Source organism: Natator depressus, chromosome 6, assembly GCF_965152275.1.
Source record: "Natator depressus isolate rNatDep1 chromosome 6, rNatDep2.hap1, whole genome shotgun sequence".
NCBI lineage: Eukaryota > Metazoa > Chordata > Testudines > Cheloniidae > Natator > Natator depressus.
The window spans coordinates 18,736,407-18,748,976 of NC_134239.1; the positions used below are offsets into that span (position 1 = coordinate 18,736,407).

The 12,570-nt window shown below is 45.2% G+C and overlaps 1 protein-coding gene across 2 annotated transcripts in view; it reads right to left on the reverse strand.

The window, feature by feature from the left end:
• The window catches only part of LOC141988760 (NACHT, LRR and PYD domains-containing protein 3-like), a 63,495-nt gene that overhangs the window by 29,775 nt on the left and 21,150 nt on the right, over nucleotides 1-12,570 (reverse strand). For both annotated transcript variants that reach the window (XM_074954694.1, XM_074954693.1), the window contains exons 5-7: nucleotides 10,744-10,833; nucleotides 5,000-5,170; nucleotides 1,197-1,367 (exon numbers count right to left, since the gene is read on the reverse strand). In XM_074954694.1, coding sequence (XP_074810795.1) covers nucleotides 1,197-1,367; nucleotides 5,000-5,170; nucleotides 10,744-10,833 — 432 coding nt within the window. The remainder of the gene's footprint in view (nucleotides 1-1,196; nucleotides 1,368-4,999; nucleotides 5,171-10,743; nucleotides 10,834-12,570) is intronic.

A 12,570-nucleotide genomic window follows, 5' to 3' on the forward strand; every position in this document is an offset into this window, starting at 1 on the left:
CCTGGGTCACAGGATCCCCCATGGTTGGGGCTGAAGCTGAAACCCAAATTGAGTATTTCAGCTCAGACAGGGAGGTTTAGAATCCTCGGGGGTCCTGGGGCCTCTTTTGATCTTTCCATGTAAAACTAGTAAAAACAAAGTGTCAAAAGTTAGTAAAGTGATCTATAAATTAGGCTGGTAGCTGAAGGTTAAGAGTGAGCGCTTTTAAATAATTATTAATAATTGGGGGTTTTAGGGAGTCTAGGGGGTACTTGGCATGGTGGAGGAAATCTCTTGCGCGCCAAAGCCATCCTCTACATCCACTTCCATCCAGCATTGGGAACCCGCACCTGATCCCCCTCCCCCACCCCTAACAAAGGAACAGATATCATGTCACATGTCTCTATGGGCAACCCAGACTTGCAAATTAGATGCAAACCTGTAAGTTGGAAGAACTGGCCGAGCAGGGGCATTGTACAGGCTTCCCAATTAGTCAGTGATGAGGGCTTTGCTCCTTTTCTACTGCTAAAGCAGTGCTATGACCTGCCGCCTTCCGCAGAGTGGCACAACTTACAGCTAAGACATTTGCTAACGTATCTCTTCTGGATATGTTTGGACAAAGGTTAAGACAGCATGAAGAGTGCCAGACCTTCATTGTACCTAACTACCCCTGCCTTTTCCCTCTCCCTCATTCCCGCCTCTATTTATCTACGTCTATTTTATTAATATAACCTCCACCCTAATGTGTTATATCCAGGTAGCATTATCATGTATTTGTGCAGCTTCAGTGAGTTGTAAAACTGCTTTCGTATTTGGGAACAAATACGAGCTGTATGTGGATCTTCTCTTTTGTATTTTTTACGGACTCTTTCTTTACAAAAAAAAAAATCAACAGGAAAAAAAAATCACAAAAAGTTGTTTAATATATTTACACCACTGCCCTCCCTCCCGTACCCTAAACATATATATTCAGCAATGACCAGGGGCTGGAGAGCCAGCTGTCTGGTGTGGGCCCAGATTTACTTACAATATCCATTTTCCGAACAGGGCAGCTGGGCGCACGTTATGAGTCATTGATGCGGGTGCTGTAAAAACACTTAACTTTCATCTTCTCCATGTAGCTGCAGGGAGCAGACATCAAACACCAGCAACACACCCTGTCAAGCACTTTACATGGAGGACATCTGTAAATCCAGAGGAAGCCAAATGTTACTTACCCTAGTCTTCGCAATTTGCAGCTGGGATGTTTCAGCCCCTCACACAGCCGCTGCACTCCGGAATCTCCCAGAGGATTGCCATTCAGGTCCAGCTCTCTCAGGCTCTGGCTGGTTCTGAGAACAGCAGCGAGATCCCCACAGCCAGCACCTGTAATGCAGCAATATTCCAATCTGCGGGAGAGAGCAATGCAGAGTATAGCGATCACGGCATGAATGGGACTGTTCTGATAGGTGGCCCTGCCCAGCAGCCCCTCTGCCTGACCATTCAGCATCCAGAATGGCCCAGATATTTCAAGCACCAAACCTCTGCCATTGACCAATGGGAAATACAGTTTGGGGTAAACTTCCCTCCCAAAGCCCTGTCCCTAGCCACCAAAGCTGACCCCTGCACAGCCCCCTCCATCACTACAAGAGATTTGTGATAAAATTGAGAGAGATGGCAACACGGTCATACATCAGACAATACAGGGCTGAGGTGCCTAGTTGGGAATGATAGGTGGGCACGAGAGTCCATCATTCCTCAGAACGGAGGAGGGAAATAACCTAATCTGTGTTGACATCAAAATGCTCAGGGTAAAAAGAATGGTTACTTACCTTACAGTGACTGATTCGTCAAGATGTTCTATGCCTGTGGATCCCACTCATTGTATGCGTGCACCCTCTGTGCAGGAGTTCAGAAAGTTCTCTCTAGCAGCGTCCATTGGGGTCATGCATGCACCCTGCATAACCTCAAGTTCCCCCTCTTGCAGGCATAAAGGGTGGAGCTACCCCACCCCTCGGTTCCTTTGAGGCTCAGATTCCACAGGGGACAACTCTGAGCTACTGGGAGGGAGGGCAGGTTGTGGGATCCCCAGGCATTGAACATCTTGAAAAATCACAGTTCCTGTAAGGTATGTCACTGTTCTTTCTTCTTCAAATCTTTGTGCATGTGGAGCCCACTCATGGTGATTCCCCAGCAGGTTGGTTGGCCTGGAGGTCTGAGTCAGGAGTTCATGTGAATAAGGACCGGAGAAGTGCCTTGCCAATCTGCAAATCTGCTGTTCATGCTGCCACCAACGAGTAATGTTTGGTTGGACTGAAGACCACGTCGCTGCTCTATAGATTTTACTAACAGTACTTTATTGAAACATGCTGCTGAAGAAGACAGAGCTCTCATTAAATGTGCAGGATGATCTAGTTTATTAAATTTGATAAGCTGTACTGATATAGTCAAAAATCAATTTAGACAGTCTCTGTGCAGAAATCAATCTATCTTTGACTTTACTACCACAGGCCACAAAAATCATCTGGGTGATTTTCTAAAATACCTTCTTCTATTCAGTAGAATAGACCTAGCTCCTTTCTTCCTGGGAACAAAATAGTGGGCACTTGTCTTTGATGGCAAAAAGATCTATCTGAAGAAATCCCCATTCATGGGAGACTAACTGAAGGACTGTATCTTTTAATGTCCACTCGTGAGAGGACGTGCTCTTCCTGCTTGGCTGATCCATCAGGATATTACACCTACCAGGAGAAGCCATACTATGATACTGAGTTGATGCAGAATGCATCATTCCCATAGCAGTATGGATTCTTGACAAAGAGTCCAATCTTGCTGCCTCTGTCTCTTGATATACATGGCTGTGTAATAGTCCACTAAGATCTGTATTGACAGGCCCTTTGCAACTGGGAGAAAGGACCTGCATGCTAAATGGATAGCCCTCAGCGCCAAGACATTTAAGTGGCCCGCTGAATCCATTGCTGCCCCAAGACCATGAGTCTGCAACTGAACTAAGCGAGCTCCCCTGTCTAGATGCATTGGTGATCGGAGTCTTGGCAAGGACTGGAGTTTGAAATGGAATTCCTTGACATATATTGTTAGGGATTAGAAGAGACAAATGAAGAGACAAATGACCCCTTGGGGGATTTCAACCCTTCTTCGTGTTGTGAATGCTTGGGTAAAATATTGATTCGATCTGTGACTGTAACAGCCTTAGCTCGAGTCTTGCAAAGGGTGTCATGTAAGTACTTGAGGCCATGTGGCCTAACAGTCAAAGATAGACCCTTATGAGTTTTGAGGGCAAGTCTCAATCTGAGATATTAGCTGACAGATGTTCTGAAATCTCTCTTGAAGGAGAAAGACATTTGCAATTCTGGAGACCAAGATCATCCCGATAAATTCTATTGACTCTGTCAGAATTAGGTTTGATTTCTTTAGCTTGACTGTGAGACCCAAATCAATTAAAAAGGCATGACATCAATGCACACAAATTAAAGCATATCAAACCTCCATTTGACTGCTCACATTCATGAAGAAAGTGGCCTCAATACTCTGTAACTTAATCTGAATTAAGTTACAGCAAATTAAACACTGATCCCCTACCAAGTAGGCAAGGCCTGGAAGTAGCAGCGAGACATCACAATCATTGACTGACCACTGCCATCAACACTTGGTTTCTGATACACTCCTCCCCTTTATGGTTCTCACAATGCTCTGTTGTTTGTCTCACCTGGGACAGATGAAGCAGGAAGGAACAAACCCCAAGTGTCAGTGTTGGGAAAAATCTAAGAAGAAACAAATATCTGCACAAAGAATTCTTCACATCTGCTCATTGGCCATGGAAGAGGCCAACAGATCCTCCTCTTCCTCTGCCACAGCAACCACTAAGTCACACCCCACTGAATTATTCAGGACTGTCAATCACTCTGTCAACCTAGAATGTCTCTTCATTTCCATAGCCCAGCACCACGCTCTGGGAGGGACTGCTACCCACTGACATCCCTTATCCCCTTGGCACACGGACCCCTGGGACAATGGAGGATATTCCTGACTCTTCTTGGCTTATACTTTACTCTCCTTTTGCCACCTCTGGAGATGCTTGAGACAGATGTGTAAAAGCCTCCTGTGGAGGAGAAGATGGCAGGAGGTGATGTCCACTCAGCTGCAGAAGGAGCAACTGAGGGGGTACAAAGAAGGCCATCCTGTCTCCCCTGAGAGCCCCCTCAGAGGAGGAGAAGATGGTGACTCCTGCCGAGGGTATAGAGGAGCAGCACAGCTCTGGCCTGGCCTTTGGAGATCTCAAATCTGCAGCCGGACAGCATGACAGATGGAGAAGCGGATGGGAACACCAGCCACGAGCATTAACTGAAGAGGAGTGAGGCAAAGCACTGCACCATGTTTGAGACAGGCATTGGATTGCGAGTCGGCCTACACACTGACTATGCAGAGCTCCCTGCAGCACCACCATGCAGCGAGAGCAGCCTCCTGTAGGAGACCAAGAGCCACTGCTTCACCTCCAATCGCACCTTCAACTGCACGGACACCCAGTGCTACACTGAGGATAAAACAGAATAGTGAACAGCTGCTGATTCAGTGAGTGCTCTTCATCCTGTGCACTGCATGAGGCAGGGCTCCTCTGGAACAAATAATATGTGGTCACGTAATTAAAGAATGTATTGTAATGCATATGCACAGGGCAGCTGAATTAAGGTTACCCAGGCAACTTTAATTCTGGCATTCCCTAACTTCTGTGCTTGACTTTGCAACCTTAATGCTCTTTTAACATAAGGTGGGTTTTTTTGTTTTATATCTAACACTTATTCCTCAAGTGGGGGCGGGGACTGTTATTAGTGCTCCAGTTTGGACCTCTATTTCCATTTTCCAAATAAGACAAGCTCTCAGGCTGTTATGAGTCACAGACGTGTCAGGGGCTGGAGGGACACTCACCTTTCACTCACCTATGTACCTGAAAGGGAGCGGACATCTTACCCCATCCTCACACCCTGCTGAGTTCTTTGCTTCAAAGAAACCTGTAAACACTCACCTCAGTTTCTGCACTTTGCAGTTTGGATGTTTCAGTCCCTCACACAACAGTTTAATTCCTGAGTTTCCCAGGACTTTATCTGACAGGTCCAATTCTGTCAGGGTTGGTTTGGTATTGAGAACAGAGGAGAGATCCCTGCAGCAAGCAGCTGTGAGAGAGCAATTCATAAGCCTGCAGGAGACAGATAAACAGAAAGGGAAATTAGTACTTCTGTCTGTCCAGTTCCCTCAGTGGGTACCAGTGACTATCTACAAAGATTCCTTTAGTCTGGGAATAAAATCACAATAAAATCGCTGTAGTAGTGGATGCTAAGGACACGATACTATGGGTGGATTTCAATCCACATGCATCTGTAGCTCTCATTGATCACATACATATGTTATTCTAAGCCAAAGTTCCCAAACTCCATCCCTGGAGCAGAAACACTTGGGCTTCTCCTACTAAAAAGAACATGATTATAAAGGAGGGGTCAAAGGAGTGGAAAGAAATGGAGGGAAGGAATCTCAATGGCAAATAATGAAATGCTGCTGCACTGGAAGATATATTACAGTTTTGTGGATGGGGGGAACCCGTTCTTCTTTCTTGCTCCATCATTTCTACTTAGCACTCAGAAAACAAACCACCACCCATGGAATATGTAGTATTGAACATTCAGGCTTCATAGAGGGGCTCAGTTTTGCCCAAGTCTCAAGCCCCACCTTCCTCTCCTAGTACCCCTGGGACACTAGAAAAGGCTGGAATTTCTCTAGCAAGGCCAATCTGATAGATTGTAACAACAGTTTCACTGGAGGCCTAGCCTTCCACTAGTGCAGCTCCCCTGGTGGCAGACTGTCTGCTAGCATTAGTAACCATTGCATCCTCTGACCCTGCTCTTAGAAAAAATGTCAAAAGCCATTACTGCAACCCAGAGAGCTGCACCAGCAGTAGCGCAAAGTGGGAAATTTGCAGTGTTCAGAGCAGACAAGGCTACAATGTAAATAACAGTGACCAAAGAACAGCAAACAGGGAAATCTGTCTGGGAGCTTGGTAGGGGGATCTTCCTCCTTTTTTCTTTTAGGCTAAGGACTAGGAAGAGAAGGCAATGATGGCTACTGAGGCAGCAAGAGAGGTGACCTAAACAGGAGAGGAGACAAAGATGTCTGGGTGCAGAAGCTACGGAATGTACAGCATTCTTGAGTCGGTACCTGACGGAAGCGAATTATGTATGAAGGAAGAGAGGAAGCTGCACACACAACTCAAGATTTACAGACACCTGCTGAACGAGAGGACCTGAAAAGTGTCTGCTAGACAAGGGAGTGACTCTTGGAAAAATGTGACCACGAGAACAAGGCAGAGGAAGAGACCAGCTGATGAAGGCGAGGAGGAGAAGCAATGAGAAGGTGAGGTGATAAGGAAGAAGAAGGAGTCCAGGCAGAAGAGAGGAAGAGATGATGGAGATACCCTTGGATCAGAGCTCTAGGAAGGATGGGGGACTATAAGAGAACATAGGTCAGAATGATATGCTGATAGAAAGAACAACAAATGGGAGGGATCCTGGGATTCACAACAATACCAGGAAGAGGCAGGTCTATGTGATTAAGGGCTTTTACTAAAAGGGACTGATAGACCTGTCACCAGAGCAGATCCAGAGAACAGAAGGGTGTGCTATCTGCCAGGAGCAAGGACATGAGATATGGATCTGAGGCTGAAATGGAGCCTGATAGGCGTGGCAAAAAAAATCCATGGATTGTCCTACATGTCGGGACAAATAACAGTGCCAGTCTCCTGCTAGAAGACACCAAGGACAGCTAAGTTTGGCTGGGGAAGATGCTTAAAGAAGTAGAGGCTTGGGTGATCATCAGTGGAATATGTCCAGTCCCTAGAGGAGAAGGGCGAAGCCGTGACACAATAACGCAGTTCCACACTTGGCTCAAGGATCGGTCCTGTGAGGAAGGTTGGGGGATGTTTGACCATGGGGATGCATTCATAGAGAGGGGATCCTTTGATGCACGGGCTAAACCCGAGCACCTGGGGTACTAACCTTTGGGGATCAAGGCTGGCACAATTGATAAGAGCAGTATGTGGTGCCAGTGCTAGTTTTCCTTCTTCTCCCCTGTGGCTTCTGCCCAGAAACCTCCCCCGTTACATCTCTGCATTCTACAGCATCAAGGCAACACACAGGGGAAATGAAATGGGGGGAGCAAGGGAGCCTTAGTTCCAGCCTAGTTACGTTCTGGAATGGAGGACAAGGCCCATGCTGAAGTTCCCCAGAACCCAGGAACAGGAAGTGTCCATCATCCCTCTAGTGCTGCCTCTGACCAGGGTGCTTTCTGATACCCTTACATGCCCCATCCACATCCCTTCCCTGGGGATCTATTCCTTCATGTGGAGCTCTAGGATCATGACAGCCTTAAGGTTCCAAGTCTCTGTGGATCTATTAGCCCATATGGGCTTCCCCATCCATGAAGCTGTGGAGCTGACCTCACTGTTGCTATGGAGGAAGCCTCCTCTTCAAAGATCATCAACTCCAGGGAAGATTCACTCCCAGAGACCATCCATCTCCCAGGTCATGACCCCCACCGCCTCATCTCCATTGCCTCACAGAATTCTGAGCAGCGTGTGAGGAAGATTTAAGAGGATGTTAATAAAGATCTCTTTCCATCATTATTCTACATTTAGAAGATGGTAGTGCCCCAAAGCTCCAAGCAGAATTGCAGCTCCATTGTTTTGGGTGCTCTACAAACAAAGATAATGACACAGTCCCTACCCCGGAGGGTTATAGTCTCAGAGAAACAACCAGATAAAGGGTTAAGGGTGGGGAGAGAACATACAAGCAAATTAACCTAGTGATAGGGAACTAAGAATTGTGCCACTTTTCTTACTGCTGGGTGTTTTGTTTTTTTAATGTGAAATTGGGATAGAGATGAGGAATAGCAGGAACATGTGAATTAGTAAAAGTAAGGAAGTAGGAAAGGCAGGAAGAGAGACGCCGTCTTCAGCCCCTGGAGGATCTGCGAGATCTACTTTCACAGTCGCTCCACCAGATTTTAAAAAATTACAAGAACTTTTGGGAAGACTTGCAGGCAATCTTGATCTAAAGCTGTCAATGGTGCAAGAAAAGGCCCAGCACCTCCTTTCTGATACCCATTAGCCTAAACAGGGATGGACTGTTTTTAATAATGAAGGCATCCTGGAGCCAGCTAAAGTGTCTGGCTTATACCAGCAATCATCTCCCAAATCTATGTGGGCAGGTTGCCTCTCTCAGGGCCATCCACCTGCGTGTGAATATTTCTATTCCCACCTTCTCCCTTGCTCACTGTAATAGCTGTTAATAGAAGTGATGACAAGCCAGTGCTGCTAGATCTATCCCTGAGGATGAGGAGGCCAAAAGCTGGATCTTCTAGCGAGGCAAATGTCCGCACTCTAGATGAAGATGGCTAACTATCAGACAGCGTTGGCTGAATATGATTTCCTCACTTAGGAGAAGCTTCTCTCTTCTCAAGCAGTTCACAGATGATGGCAAGAAGCAGGTGAATGGGGTTGTTTCTGAAGGTCAGCAAGAAGCCACACATGCCTTTCATGCCAACAAAAGTGTCTTGGATGCTGTGCCCACATCAGCTACAGCAAAGACAGTCTCATGGCTGAAGAGTTCAGGTCCAGCTGACCAGACCATAACTGAAGACCTTTCCTGTAAAGATTTGGGATTGTTCCATGTCAAACAGAGGAGACCTTTCAAAACCTTAAGGGCTCCATGGTCACCCGAGGCCATCTGGCCTGTATGTCCCCTCAGTGTGCAAAAAGCCAATGCTCTTCCATTTCACAGAATCATAGAATACCAGGGTTGAAAGGGACCTCAGGAGGTCATCTAGTCCAACCCCCTGCTCAAAGCAGGACCAATCCTAGAGGCCAGGCCCATCCCACCCTCTAATGGGCCAGAAAAGCTGAGAGATATTCATTCCTCTGCCAGGCACAAAACCAGGAATCCACAGCAATGACCTGCAAGTACTCTGGAGTTCCTCTACTGCACCATGTGCTAAATAGGGGATATGATGTTCCAGCTGAGATTCCCAAACTAATTTCTGCCATGAATTCACATTCTCCCCGCTTTGGGGACCAGGTTTTCTTTATCCAGGGTTCTTTCATAACGTAATTATCCAGCTCGGTGTTCTCTTTTGCAGAACTCATGAGCACGGAAGCTGCTATTGAGGCAGTGAATGCACAGCCCGGGCAACCGTCAGTAAAAATCAGTGCCTTGCAGTGTGCACACATGCACCACGGCAGTGCTCACGAACCACAGATTTTGCCTTTCATGTTTTTCAGAAGAAGCCCCAAGGGACCAAGCAAACAGAGGGGGTTTTGTGGGGGGTTTTTTTAAGTTGACACAGTTTTGAAATTCAAACGTTCGAATGAGAAATGCAATGCTATATCTTTGTTAATCCGAAGGATGGGGGATGGCATTGGGGCCAGGCCGAGCAGAGACCTGGCAGTCTCCCCTCAGCTGCTGTGGGGATGGCATGCAGCAGAGGTACAAGTGGCAGAGTTGGCTGGAAAAGGAAACAGTTTGTCCATTTTTATCAAAATTATGGGGTTTTCTGATGAGCCGCTTGACAGCTGACGGGGCCAGTTTCATAGAGTGTAAGGCCAGAAGGGACCGTTAGATCATCTGGTCTGACCTGCTGCATGCACAGGCTATTGAATTTCACCCAAACACCCCTATGTTGAGCCCAATAACTCCAAGCTGTCAAAGCTGTCACAAACGGATGGGCAGTGGCAGTGTGGAACTGCACCGGGAGAAGACTCATTGCACCACTGCAGCTGCTCTGCCAGTGTGTTGAAACAGTGCAGAGGGGCATGGTAGTGGCCATGATGCGATTGCACTGGCTCTGAGCAAGGTTAAACATAGAAGGTGATGTCATCCATTGTGCACTGTTGTAAGCACGCATGTGTGTGGACGTGCAATGTTACAGGTGTGTTAGGAAGATGCACAGGAAGATGCTATTCTCTAGCATAGACAGTCGCAGAGACTGCTTATCCACTCATCACTCTGTAAAACTGATGGAGGAACCCAGGTTCAGACTCTTGGGTGTAGGAGCAGAGTGTTTTCCACAGCTAGAACCCCTTGTCAGAGGGGATCAGACCAAGCCCTGGCCTGGCCATGTCCCGAGCAAAATGCAAGATCGTCTTTTTGCTAGTAACAACACCAGAGTCAGTGTGAGATGGTGAGAGATGAGAGAGTAAAATGAAGAAAAAGAAAGAAATAGAAAAAAAAAAGATGGGCTTGGGATGGCACAGAAATAGAAAAGACGACGAAAACCCCACCCCCCAAAAACACCCCATGTTTGAATCAGGGAGAAGTTAGGCCAGATGGGGATACATGAATGTTAAATAAACAGACATGGACAGTGATTAGATACCCTGATAACAGGCACCTTAGAAATACCTATGATTAAAATAGCTCAAATAATCTTTCTCGCCTTTTGAGTCTTCTCTGACCTTAAGTCATTTCCCCTGGACACACGGCTTACCTCAGTCTCTCCTGCTCATCTGTTGGTTGGTAGCTGGGTTAAATATAATTAAACTGCTAGGCTGAAACTAAAGCAATCCCATGCAAACTGACGGGAAATTTAAACAGATTTCTTAGCAGCTAGACAGTTATATACGGTCATTACACCTGCCCCGGCAAAGAGGGCTGCACTGGTGTAGAATTTCCATGATAACATCAATAATAATGGGATGTTTAAAAGGAGAAAAAAACAGCTACTTACTTTAGTTTCTTTAATTTACAGTTTGGATCCTTCAAAACTTGACAGAGCAGATAAATAGGCGAATGCTTCGGCTCATCCCAATGCTGTATCCTAAAAAGAGAGAATAGAAATGTTCTATGCTGTCATCTCGGGACAGGTTTTAATTCTATTTCCTGTACATTAAAACACCCCTTCGTATGGCGCGATCATACACTGTGTATGAGTTGATCTACAGTTTCAGTTCATTGTAAATACCCCCAAACAATGTATGTATAATACATTACGATGTACTTTAGCTACACAAATAGAATAGGTTCTACTAAGTGTAATCCATTCATTTTTTGGACTTCTACAATGCTGGTCCTTTGCGCAGTTAAATAAAATTCTATAGACTCCCACAAATGGGAATGTCTCCAGTGTTTACATGTTTTCATGTTGGGCAGTAATCGTTGCATCATTTCTGGAGATAAACACGTTCATTCCTATTTAATTTAACCAGGAGTGTTAATTTACCCATAAAGATAAAAACCAATAATCTGAGTATTTGTTTATAATTTTACATATGCTGGCTATCACTCAGTAACTGGTGTTACACTTTGTGAATTTACATTCCTATAAGTAACTAGAAATGGTGGTTTATTAGTTCCTGACCCCAAAGAGTACAAGAGGGCAAGTTAATTTTAAGGCAGCATCTCCCTAAAAAATAGTTCAGGGGGAATAGTACAAAAATTAAAGAATATTCTGATGAACTTTAAAGTAATTTACTTCCATTGTGTTCACACAGTTTTACTGTTCATGCTCTACAAATATTCTAGCAAACAAGTTTACAGACAGGAATGTTGCTGAAACCATGAATATTACAAAATGTTTGCATGGAAGAAAAAATCAGAATTTGTAATCCTGAGCTTTCATATTGGAATTCTGGTTCTAATGTTTATGCTCATCCATTCACAGAACAGAAGCCTGTGAGATGAACCAGGTGTCCAATCAAAATCAATAATTTTGAACTAATACATTTTAACACATATATTGTTCAAACAATTATTAATTGTTAGCCCAGCTCTAATAAGCAGATAATGATACAGATTTGATATTTTGGGTGGCAGTCATTGGCTCTGCTCTCCTCCTTCTATCCCTCTATTTGTTCCGGCATCCCAGCTCCTGAGCTATCTTTGTGCCATTGTCACTCCTTCCCTCATCTGTCTCCTCCAGCTCTCCCTTCTCCTCAGGTCCATTTCCCTTTCAATAAAACAGTACCTAGCGCTCATACAGCACTTTGCATCCATAGATCTCAAAGCTTGTTTTCTGGAAGAAATGTTTATTAAATCAAGTTACCACCTTTCTGGAGCTGGCACGGCAGAGACTCCCACTTTCTGCATACACCAGCAACATCGTCTGCATGCTGCTATCCGTGTCCTTCAGATAAACCCTACAAAATGCCCCACCCTGTTCTCTAAGGGACAACACCTGTTAACCAAAATACACTTAAGATACAGCAAATAATTATAAGCAACATCCCAAATTCACCTCCAAATATCATATTTTGCAACAAAAAAAATCATTTAAACAATTAATCCAGAATCCTAACACTAACTTATGGTTTTCTCCCATATGGGGTATCACCCAATCACAACCTTAAGATGCAAAGTCCAGACCTCTACCACCTCAGTGCTAGGAAAAAAAACTCTTGGGGAAGAAATACCATTAATTCCTGTGGGTACGCCTATAGAGGGATTAGATTTTTAACAGTAAATGTCGGCAAACATCAATTTCACCCTGGTTATATCGGTCATTACAACAACGTGTAACACACCGTACCCCTATTAATCCTCCTCTGTCCTACGATGT